General features: G+C 40.0%; 3 protein-coding genes across 4 annotated transcripts; 2 read left to right on the forward strand and 1 right to left on the reverse strand.

Annotated features, from left to right (window-relative positions):
- The first annotated feature begins 9,476 nt into the window (after positions 1 to 9,476).
- On the forward strand, positions 9,477 to 15,634 carry LOC137589352 (fibroblast growth factor 6-like). Its single transcript, XM_068307055.1, has 3 exons — positions 9,477 to 10,182; positions 10,651 to 10,754; positions 12,291 to 15,634. The coding sequence occupies exons 1-3, from the start codon at positions 9,840 to 9,842 to the stop codon at positions 12,465 to 12,467; spliced, it is 624 nt and encodes a 207-aa protein (XP_068163156.1). The 5' UTR covers positions 9,477 to 9,839; the 3' UTR covers positions 12,468 to 15,634.
- Positions 15,635 to 16,484: 850 nt separating this feature from the next.
- Positions 16,485 to 18,352, forward strand: fgf23 (fibroblast growth factor 23). Its single transcript, XM_068306922.1, has 3 exons — positions 16,485 to 16,815; positions 16,925 to 17,028; positions 17,887 to 18,352. The coding sequence occupies exons 1-3, from the start codon at positions 16,569 to 16,571 to the stop codon at positions 18,349 to 18,351; spliced, it is 816 nt and encodes a 271-aa protein (XP_068163023.1). The 5' UTR covers positions 16,485 to 16,568; the 3' UTR covers position 18,352.
- A 1,953-nt stretch (positions 18,353 to 20,305) lies between these two features.
- On the reverse strand, positions 20,306 to 23,973 carry tigarb (TP53 induced glycolysis regulatory phosphatase b). Of its 2 annotated transcripts, XM_068306920.1 has the most exons (7): positions 23,907 to 23,969; positions 23,592 to 23,629; positions 22,776 to 22,802; positions 22,459 to 22,580; positions 21,777 to 21,854; positions 21,542 to 21,652; positions 20,306 to 20,744 (listed from the first exon to the last, which is right to left on the reverse strand). In XM_068306920.1, the coding sequence occupies exons 1-7, from the start codon at positions 23,936 to 23,938 to the stop codon at positions 20,310 to 20,312; spliced, it is 843 nt and encodes a 280-aa protein (XP_068163021.1). In that variant the 5' UTR covers positions 23,939 to 23,969; the 3' UTR covers positions 20,306 to 20,309. The 2 variants fall into 2 exon arrangements, with proteins under 2 accessions (XP_068163021.1, XP_068163022.1); XM_068306921.1 differs by lacking the exon at positions 22,776 to 22,802 and having other exon boundaries at positions 23,907 to 23,973.
- Positions 23,974 to 24,568: the final 595 nt, after the last annotated feature.

Genomic DNA, 24,568 nt, shown 5'->3' on the forward strand with positions numbered 1-24,568 from the left:
AGAATTTTGCTCATGTCATTTGAAAGATTTTGAGTGGAACTACGTCTCGTGTAAAGAAATTCTTCTGTGGTTCCTGGTAAGTGATGTCACTGGAGTCAGTTGGCATTAAACACTAAGAAAATGCTAACATCTTAGGTATTTGAGTGACCCCAAGTCTTTGCATTTAATAAAATAACCATCCCTGCTTGAGATCAGGAACTTGAATCTCACACACCTGAACCTCTGGCTCATCTGTCAGTGGCTGAGTGTCATATTATAGACACCAGGCTACTCCTGCAACTTCAATACTATTTTTTTTTTCAATAAAATGGTGGAGTACTCTTGTCTTCTGGTGGCCTTTCATATTTATCTTGGCACACCTTTGGTAAGTGAAACAGAAACCACTACCCAAAAGTAGCACAAGTGAAGAAAAAAGATTCATTTGTGCTGGATCATCATTCCAGAATCGGTACTGCTCATGTTTTTGGCAGCGTTATTGGCAATATCAGGCCTGTGATCAGGAATCTGCAGAATGATTATATGTGTTGACATGAGGGCAGCGATATAAACAGCATCAAAGGGCCAGCAATAATTTAACACTGCCAGTTTTACACCATGACACCATTCAAAATAGAATCTGTAACACAGCATTGTTTCCTGCACTCCAGCGTGGCACTTGAAGGGCACTTGTGGAGCCATCTCATTAGGTTGACCTTTTAACAGGGAGGTCACAGGCAAAAGCGCACAATCACATGAGACCACAGTGACTTCTGTCTCATCATGCCTGGGATGCATCGCAATCACTGGTACCACATCTGATCATAGATCAGCTGTATCAGATTCTCCACTGTGCCATTCCCACAAAGCACTCTGCACAAAACAAATGCTTATTTTTAATAGCCATGTAATGACACACACTTTATAGCAGAAAGCTCTCATCAAGGTTATACTAGGAATTCAAGGAAAGCTATTCGTTGTTTCAATGAGCATTTAGCAGTGTTACTTTATAAAAAAAAAAAGAAAGCCACTACTGAAGCTGTTGCTCACAAATTATGCATTATGGACCCATATTAATTGAATGGGTAGATAAACACTTGTGGAGTAGGTCATTGTAGTTGGTATGAGTTGCAAACAAGCCCATTTTGCAACCGAATGAGCTTATTGCAGTTCTACTGTAAGCAAATGGGACATCGTCCCAGTGCTGCAATGCAGTGATCAGTCATCCCTCAGGTCGGCCCTGGATGTCTTAACAGCAGTGTGACACCAGAGGGCGCTGTCCACATGGCAATCGGATGATTGCACATACCATCCGATTTTTGAAAGTTTACAACCTGGACTCTGTCTACCAGCCACAATAACAACATGCTCCTCAGTTTCTCACATTTAGAACTTACTTCATTAACTAAATATTTCTAGTAGTGATAAACCAATTGCCTGTAATCAAGGAGAGATAACCCAAAATGTGTTGGGATACATTTTGCAATTTTTCTATATGTTTAGACAACTGGTGGTGGAATACCTACAGACAAATTAAATTTGCTCAAATTTTGCAGTAAAGTATTCAGATACTTCTTAAATTTCTACTGTTTTATACTTCTGTTAAACATTGTACATTTTGAGTGAATCATATTTATTTGACAGCTTAAGTTTCTATTTAAATTACAAAATCATTACACATTATTCAGTGTTAATGTAGAAACTGGGTGAGGGCTCAGGCTATATTAATATTACCAAGCTGAAGGGCAGGGAGAATCTGACTTGTTTAGTTGGTTGGTTGGTTGGTTGGTCAGTTGGTTGGTTTGTTGTTTGGTTTGTTTGTTTATTCTCATTATGGCACAAATATTTTCTTCCCCACTTCGGGGTTATGTCAACACAAATATGAAATCTTTTAAAATCAGATTTGAGTCACATTCATTGATGATACAAAACTGAATGCACTTCTGATATGTGGCCATGCAACATTAATGAAAACAAACAGATCAGAATCCATGTGGTTTTTTTATGTATGTGCTGAGCGTTGTCTTCATCAGCCAACACTTGACAGTACAGTAAAACCAAACAAAGCGAGGATGGACAACAACAATGATACATATTCAGAAGATAGTTCATTAATGAAAAATTCAGTCATGATGTATTTAGCCCTTACAGACCATCAGAGTGTTTTGCTTCCCCTGCTTTTGCTGCTTTTGGTTTGTCAGGCCCATTTTCACAATGTCTTCTAGTGTAGCTATTTTTGTTAAAGACGCACTTGTCTCTTCACTGCCCTCTTGTGGATGTATTAGCACAAATGTGGACCCCTGATGAATGTGAGTATTGACAGATACCAAGCATCATCACTTTCAACTGTTGATAGTCAGAATAAATTATAAAAAAAATTAATTAATGAATAAATTTATTGATTATGAAAATATTTTAGGGTTAGCGTACAAATCATGAACCATCTTCTTACAGACACTCATATTAGTAAGATGAGATTTTGTAGATGACTCTTAAGAAAACTTTTGGATAACTTGCCACTGATTCTTCAGGGGTGTTCTTGACTCATATTTATACATATCATATTTATTGGTTGCTCTCCAGGACAGCCAAAGCCTTTGATCAACTCCTTGGGGCATCAGATTTCATCCAGCAGGGACCATGACAAAAATAAATCATCTGATCTTTGTTGTGCTGGCCGAATGACAGCAGCTCAGTCCAGGATGACTCACTCTCTCAGCAGTTTGCCATTCCTGACGCTCTCCTGTTCCCATCAGCAAAATTGCCTTGATCCTCAGCTCATTGCCGCCTCTTGCCCACCCTCATGCTCGCTCGCAGTGGAGCAAGGTGGTCGCATCCGACAACACTCTTTACATCCCACAGGGGTGGAAACGTGCAAAGCGGTGAGCAAATGTGTTGAGAAAATTCCTCACATTCCCCTGCCGGGGTCCTGGTGGCCTGGCTCGGTGTTGGGTTCCTGGGAGAGAGGGAAGAGGAGCCAGGGGGAATCGGCTGCCGACTCAGCAGCTGACACCTCCTCTGATCTCTATCTCTTCCTCCAGCCATAAACCAAACCATCTGACTTTTCTGCATGGCAGCCACGTAAACAGAGCTTTCCTCGTGGCTCCAAGCAAGTCTGCTGGTCACTGCCTCGAAGGAGTCCGTTATGGTGATGATGTGGCACCAATGAGACCACTACCGTCATGGTCCCATAGCTGATATTTGGTACAGTGGAGAAAAAATAAGCAAATTCAAATTCAGTATCATCAGAGTCAGAGTGTCCACAAGAATTAATTTGATATAATGGTCTGATAGCTGGAGTTATTATTTTAATGGTCTTTGTAGAACCTCAAGCAAAAAAGATGAGTTCTGATCCTTGACATCTGAATCTCATATAAATGCATATAAACAAGCCACACACAACATGTAAACCCACAAAACTGAGCACAGCTTGTTAAGCAGAAGTTTTCACATCTTTCAGCTTTCTAGGGATACGATGTCTTTACTGAGCTTAAACGGAGATCAATGACCGTCAGGGGAGACATTCACTGTTATCCAGAGAACACAGCTATCAATAGCTGTTCCTCTTTCAGATGCCAGCTCATGTATTTCTTTTTATGTTCCCATGGTTTGTTTAAATAAGCAAACGTAAGCCAAATTTGACAATAAAACTTCATTGAATCTTTTAGCAGCAGTAACACTACAGTTAATTTGGCTCTGGGCAGCACGGTGGTGCAGTGGGTAGCGCTGTCGCCGCACAGCAAGGTGGTTCCGGGTTCGAGTCCCACTTCTGCGTGGAGTTTACATTTTCTCCCCGTGTCGGTGTATGATCTCTTCGGATTCTCCGGCTTCCTCCCAAATGCAAAATCATGCGTTTCACCAAATTGACCATAGGCATGAGTGTGTGTTTGTGTGTCTGTATGTGGCTCAGCGGTTCACTGGCGTAGCGCCCTTACTCCCTAAGACATGCTGGGATAGGCTCCAGCTCCCCGCGACCTGCGCAAGTGATTGAAGCGGGTTGGGAAAATGGATGAATGAAAGCAATGTCTGTTGAGAGCAGATCTTCATTTACTGATTTTTTTTAAAAAAAAACCAACAGAAAAGATTTGTGAGACTTTAATTTTTGTTTGCATGTCTGAATTTCAGACAGTTTGGTGTTGGCACCAAAATAGAATGCATAGAAGGAATTCTTTGTGACTGAAGTTTGTTTGACCACAAGTTTTCCTTCCAGGAAACTTGAGCTGCAAATACAGATTCTTTTCATTACCAAAGTGTTGCCCACATATTGCTGTAATGATGATGAAAAATGTGCAGAATGCAAAAAAACACGTTCAAATGTTGTGTTTTAATCAACTAACAGCCAAAAAATACGAGCACATTCAGTTTGTGATAATGGACAGTCATTGAATCTAAATGAAGAGGGTGGCTGATACATGATGTGGCATTTTGTGCCAACTGATATAGCGTCAGCACATAACGTTCCTACTAAAGAAATACTTTGTTTGACAGATTATAATACAGACAATGATGTTTAAGGTTGTTTATTAACATTTAAATAAAATGTGTATCCCAATATAATATTGAATACAAACTTTTCAACATGAGCACCAAAATACAGCAGCAATGGGAATCTATTCCTCACATTTGCAATTACAGTTTATTTTTAAACAAATTACAATATTAAGCTAGTCCTGCTGACATGAACATAGTTTTCTGATTTATTTTTATGCTGTGTCACGGTTTGGAATTTACAATCAGAAAGGAAAATGTCTCCTCTGACTCATTTCTTTTCCTCCCAGTCACTCTACGCCCAATTTAGCAGCGGAGACATCTCTCTCTGCAAGGGGCACAGGCTTTACCCTTGAAAACATATTTTTGCTGGGAACATTCCCTTCTGACAGGCCATTCTTTGTCTCGTCTGTGCAGCTCAAAGCATGACACAGGAGTCAGAGAAGGAGTACAACAGCTTTCCTAGTATCTTTCAACTTCTGCTTGTGTTCTGGTCACAATACATGTCAGAGTCCCGCTGGATTTGCAGCCACTCCCTGTGTCACGACTTTACCGAGCAGCAGAGGAAAAGAGCGAAAGCTAGTGCAGGTTTTGGCTATTGAATTATACATAAGCTGCTTCAGCAAAAATTTTAACCCAAGGCTCTTTTCGGGGGGAGGGGGGGTACATTTCTATTTTACAAGCCAAGGCTGCCTCAGATTGAAATCCAATTTGTCTTTGTGATCGATCAGTACATGGTGAATGCTCCGTAATGTTCAATTTTGTTATTCAAGCAAGGATTTCATAGCTTATTATTAGCTGATGGTTGGAAATGACTGATGCTTGAAGTTAAATATAGTTTATTTGGATAAAGTTATGTCGAAGCACTGTTAACGCACACCACACAGATCACTGTCTTTCCATAACTTTTATCCCAATAGCTTCATTTTAATGAAATTTGTTACAGATATTTAGTCTGTAAGTTGATCTATGTACACATAAACACACACACACACACACGTTTCCCATGGTGAAGACGAGAAAACTTTGTGGGTTTCCACTTCTGTGGGAAAGAGAGAGATGTGTGTTGCATCAGTGGACGTTTACATAATGTGAAGCTTTTATTCATTTCCTCTCTAGTGCCACTTGGCATCTTTAAATCTCCTCTGCAGGCAGTGCTAGTCTGCCATGCCAGGTCCCGTTCACAGTGAAGAGCAGCCTGAGTATCAGTTGTAGAGTCTGCCTGTGTTAGTGGATATTAGAAATAATTTGTGTGTGTAAATATTTTTATGGATAATATACATTTTTTTTATCTGCTATGCTTTTAAAAACACGACTGTCTTCGTGCAGAGGCCGGAACAGCCGGCAGCGTTTCACTCGTACAAGCACAGTTAGACTGAGTATTTTTCCTCGTCTATCCCAGTCATTCTGATGTCCCTCCATGGAAATCCTACCTCAATCTGTGGGTTTCCCCAGCTGTTGCTCAGTATTGTCCTTCCAGCCCTGTGTTGATAAACCAGTAATTGAATGAGATTTGCCTTCTCTTGTATCCAGTTACTTACACTTTGGTAATATGCACAAAAGCTGTTTGTATGGCTATTCCCTCTGGTCCATTTTCTCATTGATGTGATGATGTTGATGGTGTGTGTGTGTGTGTGTGTGTGTGTGTGTGTGTGTGTGTGTGTGTGTGTGTGTGTGTGTGTGGTTGCGTGTGTGCACGTATTAAAGCCTATAATTGCAGCAAAGACAGCTGACCTGACCGTAGTAAACTGCACTTTGCTCTTGCTTGAGTCTCTGGTTTCTGGTCTTCTATACTTTGGCTCTAATATATTCAGTCAACGTGAGTCTATAGGCCAAATCAATTTGGTGTGCTATGTAGCCAAGTTTCCATATCCCTCCCTCGGTCCTCTTCTGACCCAGCTGTGATTCAGTGGCAGTTGTTGAGATTATTTAAGTTTCAGTTCATGGTTTTCTGGCTTCTGTCTAGACCTATAACTATCAGATGATTGATTGACTTTTTGACCAATAGAATTAAAAAATGATAGGCAACTGTTATGATAATCATTTAGCATTTAAGACGAACATCACTAATTTCAAACACCATATTCAGTTTATTACTGAATTACTAACCTTGGTAATATCATAATGCTATCATCTGGGTAATTTGGGTTTGGATTCTAAACTGAAAGTAAAATGAGCATCAGAGAAAGAAATTATCTCAAATGCACTTCACAAATCACTTGACTACACTTAATATGTCAAATGTGGATGAATCTTTAAAGATATACGATGTCCTGTTTTATTGATCAGCTAAACATTTTTATGCATGTTAAAAAGATGTAAATACAAAAATAGGCGCTTCAGCATAACACCAGTTTAGCTACATTAATTCAAGTGTTCAGTACGGCCTCATTAAGTGTCCACTGGCCATTGATCGAAGTTACGATACTCTCTGTCAATAACCCTGTGCTTTTGTCTATTCAGGCTGTTGGTTGCCTTGGATTGCATTGTCATGTGCTGACACAGCAAATCAGGGGGCTGTCTCATTAATTTTCTCTCGGTGGGGTTCAGACCGTCTCCAATAGGACTACAAGTCCTGTCATCCTCTAAAACTGTTCTTTCAGTTATGTTTGAATGTTTCCACTAATATATTTGTTATATGATTTTAATCTAGGCACCATTTATTGATACTGTCATAATTGCTATATATTTGGAGTGTCATCTGAAAGCTTCATTTCCTGAATGTGGCTGTGTCAGTATCCCAGATCAATGAATAGTTTAATGATATGAGTGAAGTGGTGGCTCTGGGGGGGGTTGTGGTACCAAAGGGTCTCGAACGACACCTTTTTTTGCAAATCAGACAATCAAAAACAAACATAGTGCTGATTGTAACTATTTTAGCATTAACGGTGCTTCATAAACAAAAAATAATTGTTAAAAGTATAATAAGAAAGTGGAATGTGGAAAACTTAGCACTAAATCTAAGTATTCAAGTCAATGCGAAAGCACTTGAGTAAATGTTCTAAAAAAATTTTTAATGAATGTTTAGCTGGTGGGATGTACTTGAAAGGGTTTATCATACATGTGTGTACACTCTGTATATTAAGTACAGAAATATATTTTTCATGCTGGATTATTGACAGCAGAAACCATATCAAACCTTTATTGTGTTGTTTGTATTTATATAAGCATAAAGTAAATTTCTGTACCTATGAATTGTTCATTAATTCATTCATCTTCTAAACCCGCTTCATTCGTGTTTTCTTTGTTTATTTTTTTCCATTATGGGTTGTTTGCCCCTGCTGTTTATCAGCAACAAGACCTCGTGGTTGCTAAGGTGGGTCGGTGAAAACACCTCGGGGCCCCAGAGCCTGGTGCTCAGTGATGCCTTAGGAATTCCCCAGAGACCCCATCTCCAACCAGCAGCCTGCAGGATGTGATGCAAGCAGGGATGCAAAGGAAGACGAACCCCGTGCACTCACCTAAGCTTATCTACATTCTAGACTGATAAAAATTATTTAGTATAAGATATTTTGAATATTTTTTAAAACACGTGTACATAAAAATTTAGCACAAATATTAAGTTTTTCAGATTGAAATTTGTCCTGTCTACCTTATTTTGAGCAGCTGTTGGACTGATTTTCACTTTCCTACTTTATGGTTTTGAATGTAAAAAATGAACCATGCTGCATTATAAAAATATATTTGTTATGTAGGTTCTATCAGTAGGTTGCCTACATTAATAATGTGCAATATGACCATAGTATAGTATTTGGTTATGTAAACTTCCTGAACAAACAGTGAAGGAACAGTCAGACTGGATTGCCATTTGCTCTTCTGTGATTGCCTGTGACTGTTTTTACACCTTCCTTCTAAATAAGGCAGCAGGCTGCCAGGACATATGACCACCGTCCCAATTTGGGTTCTCGACACTGTATCCATCCATCTATCCCATGATTGCTCAATGCCAATGAAAGTCACACACACACACACAGACACACACACACACACACACACACACACACACACACACACACACACACACACCTGCTGCAGGTCTCCAATGTGAGAAAGAGCTGCATCAGGTCAGCAACAATGAGCCACAGGAAGACTAAAAAAATAGGTTAGATTACTGTCAAAGTAAAAGCACAGATACCACAACTCCCCAAATTTCAGCTGTGAAACTTCATAGACTATTGTCTCTGGAGTATATATAGTTTATAAAATCTAAAAAAAATTTTATCAATAATATACTTATGGAAGTCTTTGTCACAATCTTGAGTATAGTCCTCTATAGGTCTTACTTCTGCCTCAGCAGACATGATAGCAGCTCACAATAAATATGTACTCTTTTAATTGATTGTCCAAATAATGTAGAACATTATTTTTTTTCTCAGGTAGTGGTTTCACATTACAGAAGAAAAATATTGCATGTTTCTACTGATTTCAACATTAAAATGTTGGTGCTTGGAGGTTGAAAAACAATTATTTTTCAAAGTTCCAAATTACCATAATTTGTTTCAAAACAATCATCAACTTATATTAATCACAATATTGTGCTTCATTCACTATTTTCACCTCATTTTCCAATGTTTTGATTAAAATTCTGGGCTACGGTCCTGTCATCATTTTATACTAATCTAAATTAAACTTTTTTGAAAACGACTTCAGTTGAGTTCTTAACACGTCATGGAACATTAATAACTGGTATTTTTATAGGAGTGTTATTTTATCCCTTGTTTACAGAATGTTTTTGTACATTAAAGGAAATATTCCCCTTCCTCCTTTAAAATATAAAGACTTGTGATAAATTATAAGTCAAGACTCTCATAAAGATATAAGCACTTATTATCAAGACGCATTAAATGATATCTGAGGATGCATGACTTACCAGTCACGTTGACACGAGTCTTATTTTGAAAAGTAACAAAGGAAACACTTCTTTTCATTCTCTCGGGCTTGTTTGACGCTAATGTGAAGGTGCAGCACCCCCCCATCATTCCTATCAGAACTGCTGCAGCTAGTGTCCTGTAACTCTCCTCCTCCCATCTCCTACTTTTGATGGGGGGGTGTAGCGATGAAGTCACAATGATGTCATTTTAGGATGTGAGAGTCGGGCAAGGTGAGCTGGTTTTGAGGTGAGTGGTGTCCCCTCCACGGCCAGCGTTGCCTGTACAGAGGCGCGGAAAGGCGAAAGATGATCATCGCCACCGGCACCAATTCAAGCTCCGCCGCGCTCCGTCCCTCACCTCCTGCTCAGACCTCGGGCTATGGGGCCTCGCCCTGTCTTGATCCCAACACAAGCCTTTACCGCCACCATGCCAAAGGACAAAAAATAAGAAGAGTTGCATTTTTAGTGCAGGTAACTTTGACCACGTGCCCTTTAGGTAGACTGGATGGCCATTGCGCAAAGGTGCCTCTACAGTATGTCCAGCGGTGCCAGGACGCACTGGACGCTGCCAGCAGTTATTGTACTGTGGACTTATCTCTTGGGGATCGCTTCATCTTATCCGATTCCGAGCAGGACTAATGCGACTTTGCTGGAAAAGAAGTGGGAGACCCTTTTCTCCCGCTCCTATCTGGGTATAACTGGGGGGAAATCGGAACTGAACTGGGAGAGTGACTATTTGCAGGGCATCAAAAGAGTGCGACGACTGTACTGCAACGTGGGCATTGGGTTTCACCTGCAGGTGCTCCCGGATGGCAGGATAAGCGGTGCACACAATGAGAACCAATACAGTGAGTTTCATCCGGCAAAGCGCAGGACCAAGAGACAAGAGCGCAACCCAATGCGCAGGCTGTAAAAGTTAGAGCCGCTCACTTGTTTTGCATGATATTTAATAAGAGGTGTCGGCGTGGATGAAAAAGCAAAAACGGTGTACTGAGCCTGACATCCGTGCGGTGTTAAGTATTCTCTCAAACCAAAAGCATGGCATGAATGTTTGGACTCAGTTTAGACGCTGACTTATTTTTACCCTGCGTCCCTGCAGACCGTGCTCAGCACGCTCCTGGGTTATCATAATCTGCAAATAGGTGATTATTCCAAGGTGCTAAATGAGCAGGGAGAGCATCACCCAGTCGCAATGCACCTGCAAGGTTACACCCATCAGTGCTGCAGAGGCCGGTTCCTCCACTTTCTCCCCCCACCTCCCCACCCCAGTCGTAGTGAGGCTCTGCCTGCGCTTCTCTAATCTATGTGTCGTTTAGGTCTCATCGAGATCTCCGCCGTGGACCGAGGAGTGATCAGCTTGTTCGGCGTGAGGAGTGAGATGTTTGTCGCAATGAACAGCAGGGGAAGGTTATACGGAACGGTACGTCCGCCGCGCCACACGCACCGGAGCGCGTCCTGCTCCGCGTTCGAGTCCGTGTCGCTGCTGCATCCGCGGATTGTGTGCTGTTGTGTTATTAATATGCTCTCATGATCCAAGGAGCTCCATAGCGGAGTCCGTTAATGCCTTCTGCTATGCGTCACATCTAGTGCTCAAGTAAAAGTAGCCACACCACAATGTAAAAGTATCCACGAACGTGGACTTCAGTGAAAGTGCACAACTCGTGTAAAAAAGTGTTCATTTATGCGGTGGTGTGGTCCCTGTCAGCTTACATAATAATTCTATATCTAAATAAATATATATTTATAACTTGTAAGTAGAATTTTTGATGCTGTGCAAACTTTAATGGAAACTTTAAAACATTTGTGTAATTTCATTTTTCGCTTTGTCTCATTGTTTATGCTCGTGAAATATGCAAATTCAGCAGTCTGTCATAAAAGGTGACGACCCCCCCCCCTCTGAAGTTTCAGAGGAGATAGTGAGAAGTTGAGCTTTTTTACTATTTTAGAGACTTTCTCTATGTTTATGTTCAACGTTACCATGGTTACAAGATGGAGTTGTAGGTTCATTCTTGAGGTTGGTTTCATAGATCTCAAACACCATTCAGTGTTTCTTAACAAAACTTGTGTAAACTAGAGAGATGTCTTCCGAATAATTTTGATCATTTAAATTATTTTATTTTGAAACCTAAACTTTTTTCTCAGATATGAAACCGATAACATTTACAATCGATGAGATGCAGCTATGGCAGGGGGTCCCAAAGGTTTCATCCTTGTAATAATTTGTATTTTGCTCACAAAGTGAATCCAATCAGATAATTAATGTGAACATCATATGTATGTAGTTTATGCTCAATCAGTTTAAAACCAATGGACTTATATGATTCCCTGTCATTTAAAGGGCAGCATTAGAAGTGTATCATATCCAAATTGTTTGAACATCTCACAAAATCACCGCAGCTTTTTGCAGGTTTGTAATTATTTTTATTGTATTACGAAAAGTAAAAATACTAGACGTATTAAAGTTGACTTGCGTGGATTCTTTTCTTACTCTTTCATAAGACAGTTTCTGATTTAAATCATAATCTTGCCAGTTTCTCTGTCTCAGAAAAGTTTTATAACACCTTGTGTTTGCTGATCGTGCTTCATGTTTGAGATATTTTCTTTAAAAAAAAAAGCTGTTGAATTTAATTTAGTCCTAAAACATCCGCTTTGTCCAACCAGAGATATGTGGATTATGCGTAGGTTCAATCTTATTTCAACCTCACCTTATTTCTCCTCAGACACTTTAATCCACAGTTTTCTAGTAACAGCAGGAAGGTGGTTCAGCCTTCAAAAGGAACATTTCTTTTGCAACAACAACCACCTCCTCCAATTTCCCTCAAAGCATGCTTTGTAAGCAGGCTGTCTGCCAAAGTAAAGGTCATGTGGAAACCATGCATATGTTGTGATATCCATCCTGCGTATGTCGTGAGATGTACTGACCAACCCCCCCCCCTCTCTCTTTCTGATGTTTTAGAGAGTCTTCATGGATGAGTGCAAGTTCAAGGAGACTTTGCTGCCCAACAACTACAACGCCTATGAGTCTTTTGTTTACAAGGGCTTCTATATCGCCCTCAGCAAGCATGGCCGCGTAAAAAGAGGCAACAAGGCGACCACCGCCATGACTGTCACACATTTCCTCCCGCGGCTATGAAAGAAACAGGCAATAACACACTAATTTGCACATGTGGATGTTCTTCCAGGTAACATAGAAATGCATAGTCATGATATACACACACCAATGGACTGCGAAAGAAAACACAAATATTTATTCTGTTTATATATATACATATATGTATATTTGGATAGCTATCTTTGTACATGTACTGTGCTGCTTATTGTTTTTATGGATGGGAAGAGCTGAAGCCTTTGCCTGTCTCACTTTACCTTGGTGCTTGCTGTTACTGAACTATGTGTCACTTCCTTTTTTGAGATGGAGGACGAGCTCTATCCTGTGCTTTTAAAGAGTGAAATGAATACTTTTTATTACCTCAAAGAACCACTTTAATAGATTAAGGAATGCATGGACTTCTGCGCAAATATATGCTAAGTTTATCATTTCTTCTAACTTCTGAGCGCTTGATGGCTCCCTGTTTAATGATCGATGTCCAGCAGAGAGGGAAACTTAAATGCACTACCTTTGCTGCACGATTTAAAGGTGCCTTGGTGTTCCCACTTGTGGCCCCCTTAAAGTTGCATGTAAGAGACACCAGCTGGAGTCAGAAATAGGGCTGACACTCCGGAGAGGCCCTCAGAGGGGGGTGGTGACTATCTCTGGTTTATTTTCTTTTCTGTAATTAGATCAATTAAGTAATATACAATCTGTGGTGGAGACCAGAGAGTGGTCAGCCATGGAGACTGGCGTGAGGCCATGAATTTAGACTATATGGCATTGCAGCAAATAAACAGGGTGGAATTCTTGTCTATCCAAGCATGAAGAACATTTACTTGGACGTGGCTTGCAACTGCACAAGAATAGACTGAACGGATGGATTTACGAGTGCACAGTAGAAAAGTACCTGCATATTGTCTCTGACAAAGCCCCCTGCACTGAAGCAGGTTGCTGTTTTATTATTGCAAAGCTTTAGCTCCTGCAGAAAAGGATGTCCGTGAGAACCAATGAAAAATAATGTAAATAGATGCAAATATAAAAGAGGATTTCAGGAGCTTTTAATGCTGCTTTGTCAAAGTTGCCTGAATGAGGCAAAAAGAGTTCAGGTTGCACAGTGAACTGTCAGTGATGGTGCCTAAATATTTTCTTTCCCACATGTTTGTCTCTTAATTTCTTGTGTGTGGTGGGGTGTGTGCGTGTCCTGTGCTGTTTCCCTGGCTTGTCTGTGTGCTCTGCAGCAGCACTGCAGTGAGGCATTGGGAGCTGGAGGCAGATAGTTAGAATGTAATTAATGGTGCGTCAATAGTGCGGCCTCAAGGCGCTGAAGGACAGGCGGTCCCTGGATGCATGCTATACGGAAGCTTGACTTTATCAATTTGAGGCAGGGGCGTGAAGAGAGCACTTTTGTGATGTTCATATTGGTGTGCATACTGGCAGACTGTCTACAAAGCAGACGATGCAACATGCTTTGTTCATGTTTGACTAATACGCCATTTCATATCCTAACATCAGTACCTTGTCACATAGTCCAAGGATTTTTTTTTGTCTCAGAATCCTTCAGCATGCAACTCCCCCCGTGGGGTCTGCAGCCATTTGCACCAAAACCTGAATCTCGGCCTGCCATCGGTCTCCATCCATTCTTGCGTTTAGGAAGCAGGACTATTTTAATCCAGGAAAGACGCACACGCGAGGGAACCGGCCTGCTGTCTTTGTTCTTTGTCAGACCTTCTGTAAGAATGCGGATCAGTCAGGATGACAGGCAGCCTTCCACATACCTGAGTGCCCCCAAACTAACCCAGGAGCTTCCTCCTCTCCTTTCAACCTTATTTAGTTCAAGGTCAGAGTCACGGACCAGCCTTGGCCCCAACCCCAATGGTCGGGGTGATCAGCTATATGGGTCGTGCTGTTTCCATCAAATAAGAATCTCAAGTATCTGTTTGACACTTTTTGTGCTTAAATCACAATTTATTGAAATAACGGTTTCCCTCATATCCACAGGTAGCTACCATAGTACCCTACTTCACAATTGGCACAAATTTTTGAAATTTTCCTTCTTCCCTTTCCTGGATTTAGAATCTTACCTCTTTAAAACCCTGCTCCACAACATGCCACCCCCCACCCTTTCCAAGTACTTGCGTTGGGATATTTCTGGGGAGGGGACATCTGCAGAGTTAATACAGCATAAGGAGTATCCTCACCTCTGTTGCTGCACCATGTTCATCCTCAAAGCGTGCCCTGACCCTGACCACAAACACCTTTCACCACCTGCCGCTCACCTGTCTAAGATGTACAGATCAATTCATAACAGTATTTTTCTCTCAGATTAATCTGTCAGGCTTTTTTTTTTTTTTTTTTTTACAGATTTCTTTTCGTTTTTTGCAAGATTCAACACAGCAGAGCAATTTCACCAGGAGTGAACTTCGAACAATTTAATTTCTACGTTGCTGTCTATTCTGTATGAAATACAACTGATGTGTTTCTTATAATCACAATTTTTTGGCTAAAATAACGGAAATAAAATGGTTTTAGCATGATTGGCTGAGGAAGGTGTCAACGTGAATTGAATGTTTGCACAAGTCCTCGTGTCTGCTCTGCAGTCAAGATGAATCATGATGAATGTGGCAGCACTGCAGTCAAATCATTTCTATTTGTATAGCGCCAAATCACAGCATAAGTTATATCAAGGCACTTTCTGTTAACATTTTGATAATAAGCTAGCATAAAGAAGGGAGTTCACTCACGTTTTCTATTGAAAAATAGAACTCCAGAAGAACAAATTTCATCTTTTAGCTTTGACCAAAAAAGATTTAACTCGATATCCATCTCTTTCCTTTCTACAGCTTATCTTAAATCACAGTTTAACTGATTAAAGGTGAGGAATATGTTTTGTTTTATGTGTTAGTAGCATGCGTGAGCCCCAAGCTTAATAAATAGGAGTGTGTTCTTCAAGTGTTTTGAACTCCCGCTCCAAAAGGGAGGAGCCTCCACTTTATTCCTCTCATCTGCTCTCATATACCTCACCCTCTGCCTTAGCTTTGGTTTGCTGACTGTAAATTAAAACAAAACGAACTTCAAGTTACTTGTTTCTGATAGCAGACAATGCTAAGTAAGGATATTAAAGTTTTTCCTTTTATTTTTGTACGTATGTGCTGTGCACAGCAGTCTACTGTATTCCTGAGGTAACAATAAAGGTTTTTTTTTTTAACTGGTTTCTGGTAAAGTGCGGTTCTTTCTCTGTTGGAACAATTAAACTGATGTGACTTCAGTGGGGATGAGCGAATACACCAAAAGCTGTACTTATTTTATGTATCTGCAACATAAATAATCTTTTTTTATTAAATTATTTTTAAAAATTGACAAAATGGGAGAAGGGGGGCACTGTATACTGGAACTACAGCATCTAAGAGTAGTTACAGCAGACGAATTGAACTTCACACTCTCCCATTAAAACTAAGCTAAATGAAGAAATGACGCCCTCTGCTGGCGAAATAATGAAAGTGTTCAGATTGACAAGTGCGTAAAGGCCGCGTCGGAACTTATAATAATGACGTTACACTCCGATTATGTTTAAACAAATTTGAAACATGCTATATAACCCTTAATCTATTACTAGTTAACTGCTTTAAAATGTTCATTTTTCGTGAATTGGAATAATATTTACTAATTCACAAACGACTACTAACTTTTACAGAATATAACATGAACACTATATTCTTATTTTAATGAAAACATATTTTAACGCGAATCTGGAATACTGATCTTCTATAAAATCGTTACCCTTTTTCTTTTACATAAATCTCAGTACATCGTTTCAACTCTAAGTAAATTACCTGCACCAGTGAACCTGAGTCGATTAGGCAATAGTCTTGGAATAATGTTTAAGGTGGATGAGTAAAGACGTGTCACCAAAAATAAGAGTCCTGTCTGACCAAGACTATCGGAATAAACATACAGAGGTGGAAGTGGCCCTTCCGCTTCTGCAAACCCGCACATCTGCTTTGGGGGCGAGTTTCTTTTTTTTTTTTTTTTACGCAAAGGATGTCAGCAGGAGTGGCACCCGGAGCCTTTAAATAGCAAGTGTCTCCAATCTTTGGGACAACAGACCATCTGAAAACATCCAGTGGCTCTCAGTGGAAACCACCGATGTACTCCAGGATGGACGTAAACAGGAGGCTTAGCATGAGGGACACTGTGTTGGCGCTCCTACTCGCTGTCCTCCAAGGGGTTCCTCTGACAGAAGCGGCACCGAACCCGTCGCCTCTGGTTGGATCCAACTGGGGCAACCCAAGGAGATATATTCACTTGCAGACATCGACAGACCTGAGCAACTTCTACTTGGAAATCAGACTGGATGGCACCGTGCGCAAAACTACACACAGGGGTTCATACAGTAAGATCTGTTATTATGTTTTTGAAAAATGTCTGTTTCATTTCGTGATGATGCATTGTAAACTTAAGTCTGTTAACACTTAAATGTTTCTGACACATTCTTCCACCAGGTGTGATTTTACTGAAAGCTGAATCAAGGGAGCGCATTGCCATCCTCGGCGTCAAGAGTAACCGTTACCTGTGCATGGATGTGGAGGGAAACCCATTCAGCTCTGTAAGTCAATACTTACTTTAAGTTCGATTGATTGTTATTAATTAAGACTTTTTACTCCAAACGTTTAGTTTCGAGTTCATCTAACCTGTTATCCTTGTTTGGTTTTACGCATCGTTGTAACACTTTGTAAAACGAAACTAAACTTTACACATGCTTTTTACAGATCCTATATTAATTTTTATTATTCTTAATTAGACGTGTTAATCCTATTTTGACCAAAGTGCCCCCCTCATAACGTTTTGTTTTTTCTTCCTGCCCCTTAAGCACCATTTTGTAGTTTTACGCACAATTTCTGTCCACTACTGCACATTTACGCAAAACAATTACAGGTTACTAAAGTCTCCTTTATCATTTGTATGTTTTTTCATATCATCATTGATGCACCAACTTTTAGTTTCCAAACTTTCCAAAGCAATTTCTCTAGTTACGTAGTAGAATTCATCGTTAAAATTAAGAGATGTTATATAAAGGCGGTCAATGGAGAAGAATTAATTTCTACGCAGTAAAAACTGATTTAAAGTAAAATACATTTATATAACAATTACTTCATCCCAGGGATCTTTAATTTCCAATCTTCTTGTATATTATAGTGTTTTTGCAAATTACTTCATAAATCCTTGAACGGCATTTTATTAGTCGAACTCGTTTTTCAGTGGAAACCAACATGAAGAAACGACGCTCATATTCTGATACAAGGAAAACGTTGCTCCTTTATTATTTATGATTTATTTAGGTTAAAGTACCTCTGTAGAAAGCCACCACTGATTTAAAACATTAAAGCTGACGTGTAAAAGTTTGAAACTTGGAAATACTCAAGTTATTCCCTCATGTCTGATTTTTCTCCTGACCCTCTTTCAGCCCATCTGCCTCAGAGACGACTGTTTGTTTAACCACAGGCTTCTGGAGAATAACCGGGACGTTTATTACTCCAGCCGGACCGGCATCCTCTTCAACCTGGAGGGCTCTCGTCAGGTGTTCTCGGCGGGACAGAACCTGCCGCAGACTTCTCTCTTCCTGCCCAAGAAGAACACGGTGCCGCTGGAGCGCCTCTTGCTGCACCGGGAGAAGCGGAACCAGGTGGTGGATCCCTCTGATCCGCACCACGTGTACATGGGCCAGACGGAGGAGGGGTCGGATTCACGGGTGGTGCCGGAGGATGATGCCGACATGGAAGTGGAGGTGGAGGTGGAGATGGAGGTGGAGGTAGGGGACGATGGGCGCAACGTATCCCGGGAAACGCAGCTGGCTCCGTCCAGCCACGACCCGTGGAACGTGCATTCATCCAACCCGGGCAGCCCCCGGAGCGACGGGGTCATGGGGTGATTTCTGTGTCACTCATCCAGAGAAGCAGTGTTCATACAATATATACAAGAATGACTTGACTTGCAGCCCCTTTTGCACAATTTATACTGCTAAAACCTTTTTTTTTTTACATCTTCTGCTTTTAATACCGTTTAAAGTTAGATCATATTACATGTGTTTTATTATCGTCTCATCAATATGTCATATTTTTGTTTGGTTTGGTTTCAGTTCAGATGCAGTTATTTACCTTTTTAGGTTTTGTTTTTTTTTGGGAACAGCAGGATCATTAGAAGAACAAACAAAAACTAGTCGTTAGCCATTGTGGTCTTTTTTTTCCAGCTGGTCTGAGAAACCCATCTTTCAAAGAAACATTCATGTAATGCCAACACAAAAGGCTTTGTGGCATGATTTTCAACCAAAATGCAAACAAGTAATTAAGAGCTGTGTATAATAAGGTTGTATTTATAAAAAAAATATCTAAAAACTGAAATGCGTATTTTCATATATATTTTGAACCCAATAGGGCAGTTTCAAAGACTTTTAAAACCACCAATTATTCTATAATTGCAGTGTGTTGTCCATTGTTGTTTCTGTATTTGTTCAAACTGATTCATGACTTGAATGAGCGTAACAGGGTAAACAGCCTTCACACAGCAATAATCTTAATATCAAATATGAACTTCTGCTGTGTGATATTAGGTGCTGGTCACCACCAGCAAACACGACAACCGTTCCCAAATGAGTATTTATTTATTTAATTCCTTTCCTTTGTTGTTATTTATGGTATTTATAAGGATGACTTACATAAATGTACATAACCTAGTAAGAAAACATGCTTTGTTGTTGAATGTATGAGTTTGGAGCTGTGGATGGAGTGTTCTTCAATAAAAGAGAAAAAGTGTCATTTGTGAATCTTTGGTAGGTTTAACCTGAAAAATGTTTTGCTGTGGTTCCTGGTCATCTTCTCAGTCCCGAGAGATGCTCACCAGAATAGGTTCATGAGAAGTACAGGTAGCCCCTTTCTTCATCCTGACGAAGAGGGCCATCAGGGAAAGCCCAGAAAACAACTCCCATCCTAGATTTCTACACAAAGGAGAAAACTGACATGATTTTAACAGATCGAACAAACTTATCTACCTGGAACATGTCTGGGTATTTAACTCTTAATGATCAAGGGTCCTGAAAATCCTTCAAAAATGAGTTCCTACCTACAGTTGAATATGGCAGGTCAAACCTGATATATTTGTTGCAACTCTATATAGTCTACAGATTTTGGAAAGCATTTCCTTTATGCTTTAGGAATAAACTTTGTGACATTGGCCAAGTCACAGTGTTTTGATTAGTTGCAGTTTTACCGTGCATGTCCATAAAACCTGAGTGAGATGAGGGAAATACAAACAAAACAAAGGACATTATAAAAGTGACACAAGACAAAAAAAATCAATGCCATTTTCATGGTATATTGCACAAGTCAAATGAGCACATCTGTAAACACAGAGACACTAAATTATGTGTAGATATCAAGATGTAGCAGCTCCTCAATGTTATTCTGCATGTACACAATTATGACAGAAATCTCATAACCGAATAGTGAAACACAGCAAACTGGAGTCCTTTCCCGTTATTTCCTGTTGAATTTTATAGATATATCATAAAAATAAAAGTGCATTTATGTTTGATGGGACATTTTTTTGTTTTTGCTTATAGTACTAACATAAATAGATCAAACCATGCATCATCTTTGACGTAATGGGTGCGTCTCTCTCTCACACACACATATATATCTTTATATACAAACACACATATCTATAAAAACCTTCCTAGCTATTGAGAAAAACTTTTTCCCATGTGGATTTCACTCGTTTAACTCTTTTCCTTTCACCTTCCTGTCATATTCATGATTGTACATCACACACACTCCATGTACAGAAGCACCCATGAGTAGTCAATGAATAAAATGCATACGTTTTCCCTCTACACTATTCAGCAGTAGTAAGGTGTTCCAGATGATCCTTCCGGTTGGTGAAGACACAGCGAGCAACAGAGAGGACTGGACCTGATTCGGACCAAGTCAGAGTGAAAATGAAGCGACTGACACCCGTGTTTGGACAGGGGGAAAACAGTTGCGACGTCTTCACTCCAGCAGGCAGAGAACATTTTAGGTCCTCAATGAGGTGCTTGATGGCTAATCGGATGTAAGCGCCGTGGCTCACAACCAGAACATGGACCGGCACACCCTGGAGGCCGTCATCAGCAAACCCACCAAGTCCGAAGTTTGAAGCAGCAGCTGCCGTATCGTTTTCGAACATTCCGACTTCTGACGCTTCTGTAGAAGCTCCTGGTCTTGATGAACCGTATTCATCCCACATTTGCTTGAAAAGAACTTTGAGGAATTTCTTGAAACGCAGTTTTACCTTGAAGGCCAGATTTACATTAAGTTAGTTTCACCTTGTGCTTATAAAAAGACATGAACAGTAAATTGATCAAGTTGTTCAGAAACTATTTCAATAATGGATTTAATGTGGTTTTTAAACTGAAAGTGTTCATAATGTTCTTGTTGCAGCTACTCTACTCTCAGAACAGAACAGAGTTCCTACTTTGGGCTGATATCAACAACCAAAGCGTCAGTAAATGATGACCTCTAAATGAGATTCTCCAGAATCACCAACTTTGGTTTTGAATGCCTCTTAAATGTGTTGAGAAAATTGTTCAGTCAGCTTTATTCTAGTATGGTTCCTTCATGATGGGATGCAGCGAAAGCATTTTGATGGAATATTGTGGCCATACCTGTTGTACACTATGTCTATATATGGACTTTGTTCAGTAAATGGACAGCAATCCACTTGTGTCATACTATGAATTTGTGAAGCAATGACTTGTTGTCAAGCTTCAACACATTTCTTGTTTATGTTGCTGAATATAAATTCAAACTAAATGTTTATGATTGGTGAGTAAAAAGTTTTTCAAATTTATTATGAGTTGGCTTTAAAGTTTTCCACAGGACTATTTATGAGTTATATAATAAAAAGTCAGCTACACTGAATACTGATAAAATACCAAATATGTAGGAAGTGAACTGTACAGAAGTTTGAAGTGCAATAGGAAAGGTGTCCACTACGTGGTGCTGCTGGACAAGTTTGAAAGTGACTGTTCAGCTGTTATTTGTTGCAACTTTGTATAAATCTCCAAATAATGATGTGGTTTGACTCACCTGGTCCACAGTCTCTCCTCCTGGAGGGGTGTAGTCCCGACATGACTGGCCAGCAGCGTTGGCCATTGTCTTCAGATCCTCTTTGGGGCGTCCTTCAGCAAGACCAAAACCCTGCATTAACAACAAAATACCAAAATAGTCATGGTATTGATTTTTTTTCTTCACACCACACACATGAAGAGAACAACATGAGAGCTTTCATATCTGTAAGTAATAGAAAGACGACAGATTTTACCCTCTCTCTGAGTAATGGCTCCAAAGTCATCTCTGTGCCAGGACAGTGAGTGTTGTTCTGCAGAATTATTTCAGCCGTCTGACAGAGGAAACATATTCTGGAAATTACTGACTCAAAACATTTGAAAGTTCCAAAAGAATCTGCCGTGGTCAAGCAAAAAAGTCATTAATATGTTGTCAGCAGTCGGTGAGTCAAAGACCACAGAGACATGATTTTTCACACAGCTGTTTCATATTTGGAAATCTTTCACATCCATCCTGTTTTCTCCTTTTTAACAGAAGCATTTTTAGAGTTTGACAGAATTATTTGCTCCCGATGGGAAAACAAACAAGCTCCACATATTGATGGCTCAAGAGATTTCAATAAGCATGTGTTTATGACTAAACACTGAACTCTGAAGCTCCGTCTGACTTGGCTGGACGATTTTGTTGCTACTCAAGTCCGGTAATAGACTTTGTATGGTCTCAAACCGATGATTTGAGGCCATTCAATCTAGATCCCTCCACTCATTCATTGGTTACTATAATTTAGCTGTTCATGCTCATCATTGTTGATTTATTTGGACTCAACACTGATCTAAAGTCTAAATAAATCTTCTTTCACTGTCATTAGGCCATTTAATATAGCCTTGTACTTGTTAACTTCACTACACTTTCAAACGAATCACTCATGTCTGTTTTACCTGTATGGTGCGTTGTAGATTGCTGACATAGACATTGTTGAAATGAATATCTCTGAGGTATTTTCCCACCGCTTCAGCCTGCTGGAGACCCGTTTCTGACAGGAGCGAGTCAACACCTTGTCCTAAAAACACAACATTTTCATTATACATCCATTTTCTTGTAGCCGAGATGATCACAATTGCTGCTTATTGTCGTTGTGGGTCACGGGTCTGCTATCCCAGTTGCTATGGGCGAGAGGTGGTACACCCGGGATGAGATGAGCTCATCGCAGGGCCACATGAAAGACACACACACACACGCACTCACTGACACTTACGGATGTGGCGTGACGAATTCCTCGAACCTGCAAGTTTTTGGAGGTGGGAGGAAGTCGGAGAACCCGAAGAGAACATATAAATATTAATATTAATTAAGCTTTTCCTGGAGCATATAAGAAATTTTTTTTTTGTAATTTAATGCTATAACCCCTGCATTTGGAAACAAAACTATTAATCTCTATTGTAATTAGGTTTCTTGGCAAAATATACAATTTACATCTACCTGGAATAACGAGTCACTCCTGGAAATGGAAACCTACAGCATATAAAGGGTAAGAAAAGGCACAACAGATTCCATGTGTCAGGAAATCCTAGAAAAAAGCATCTCGCCATCTGTGAGGAAGATGACGCTCGAGCGTCACTAGAGATTCCAAATGGACAAAGACATCAAGGACACCTAGAGTCCAACAAAGTTTGGCTGCAGAAAAAGCGCTGAAGGGGTTACTGTTGGCTTCTTTGAATTCCATAAAAAATTTATCTTATGAGGGTTGAAGAAAACAGTTGAAACACAACCAGGAATGTTACAGAACTGGAGATGCTAGTTACCAAAGCTTGAACCATTTTTGAGTCTACATTATTCAGTAAGAGTTGCACGTTGTGAAATATTAAGCAAGAACGGTTTTACTACCTGGTGTAAATTGTTGCTCCTTGTTCAAACATGTTTGAATGGTCTCATGAAATCAGCTGTTAAATATATTTTACCAGTAAAACCTAATGTACAATGAGTTCTCTCCCTTACAATCACTGGTCTAACAGGAGGTCCTTGGTTCAATGCATGCAAGAAATGAACATAAGGCAGACTTTGAAAAACACACCTTGTAACAGTTTCTCCCTGTTGTACTGCGTTTCTCCGCTGTGTGGAAAAAGACCAGACATTGAATTAATAATCAGTATCAATGAAAATATGCCATAATTTTAACTGTAAGCGTAAATTAAGAAAACGGAAACACAACGTTAATGACAGGCAACACGCCTCATGCCTTTACGCCGCACGTATGGTGGCAATAACACTGATCTATCATTCAACCGACATGACCAACTATATATTTAAATTACCAATAATCATTATCAATAATTCCTATTCAGACTCTCTGAGACAAATGGAATAATAATGGTATAACATCTCTTACTGTCGCACAAGAGTTAAACTTAGGGTAAGCATTGTCAGCGGCGGCTCCGGCTCTACTTCCTGGTTGAGCTGCAGATGCGTGACGTCACTCAATGCGTCACGACGCACAGCTAAACGTAAAGCAGCGGCGCTTAAAGGAAAGTCATTTACACTTATCAAATCAAATTACATGGGTAGTGATGTACTATTTGAAATTAAATTGAAAGTAATTTAAAAGAAAATGATTATCTCCATTCTATGTGATCGTATTATTGTCCATCTATATCCTATTTGTCTGTCTATCTATCTATCTATCTATCTATCTATCTATCTATCTATCTATCTATCTATCTATCTATCTATCTATCTATCTATTTCGGGGTGAAGAAGCTTGTACGGCAGGATGGCACGGGTGGAGGAAAGTGTGAGTTGTGATGTGTGATAGAAGAGTTTCAGCTAAAATGAAAGGGAAGGTGTACAAAACTGTGGTGAGACCAGCGATGTTGTTTGGTCTAGAGACAGTGTCACTGAGGAAAAGACAGGAGACAGAGCTGGAGGTAGCAGAGATGAAGATGCTGAGGTTCTCTCTGGGAGTGACCAGGATGGATAGGATCAGGAATGAGTACATCAGAGGGACAGCACATGTTAAGAGGTTTTGGAGATAAAGTCAGAGAGGCCAGACTG

The sequence above is a fragment of the Antennarius striatus genome, chromosome 22, assembly GCF_040054535.1.
Source record: "Antennarius striatus isolate MH-2024 chromosome 22, ASM4005453v1, whole genome shotgun sequence".
Taxonomy (NCBI): Eukaryota; Metazoa; Chordata; class Actinopteri; order Lophiiformes; family Antennariidae; genus Antennarius; species Antennarius striatus.

Bases quoted from the DNA above. Each gene is read 5' to 3' on its own strand.
- LOC137589352 (XM_068307055.1), top strand. From the start codon at position 9,840: ATGGCCATTGCGCAAAGGTGCCTCTACAGTATGTCCAGCGGTGCCAGG. The intron at 10,183-10,650 runs GTGAGTTTCATC...TGTGTCGTTTAG, and splicing joins ACACAATGAGAACCAATACA to GTCTCATCGAGATCTCCGCC. The intron at 10,755-12,290 runs GTACGTCCGCCG...CTGATGTTTTAG, and splicing joins GGGGAAGGTTATACGGAACG to AGAGTCTTCATGGATGAGTG.
- fgf23 (XM_068306922.1), top strand. From the start codon at position 16,569: ATGTACTCCAGGATGGACGTAAACAGGAGGCTTAGCATGAGGGACACT. The intron at 16,816-16,924 runs GTAAGATCTGTT...TTCTTCCACCAG, and splicing joins TACACACAGGGGTTCATACA to GTGTGATTTTACTGAAAGCT. The intron at 17,029-17,886 runs GTAAGTCAATAC...ACCCTCTTTCAG, and splicing joins AGGGAAACCCATTCAGCTCT to CCCATCTGCCTCAGAGACGA.
- tigarb (XM_068306920.1), bottom strand. From the start codon at position 23,938: ATGCTTACCCTAAGTTTAACTCTTGTGCGACA. The intron at 22,581-22,775 runs GTAAGTGTCAGT...TTGTGTTTTTAG, and splicing joins GAATTCGTCACGCCACATCC to GACAAGGTGTTGACTCGCTC. The intron at 21,653-21,776 runs GTAAAATCTGTC...TTGTTAATGCAG, and splicing joins AGCCATTACTCAGAGAGAGG to GGTTTTGGTCTTGCTGAAGG.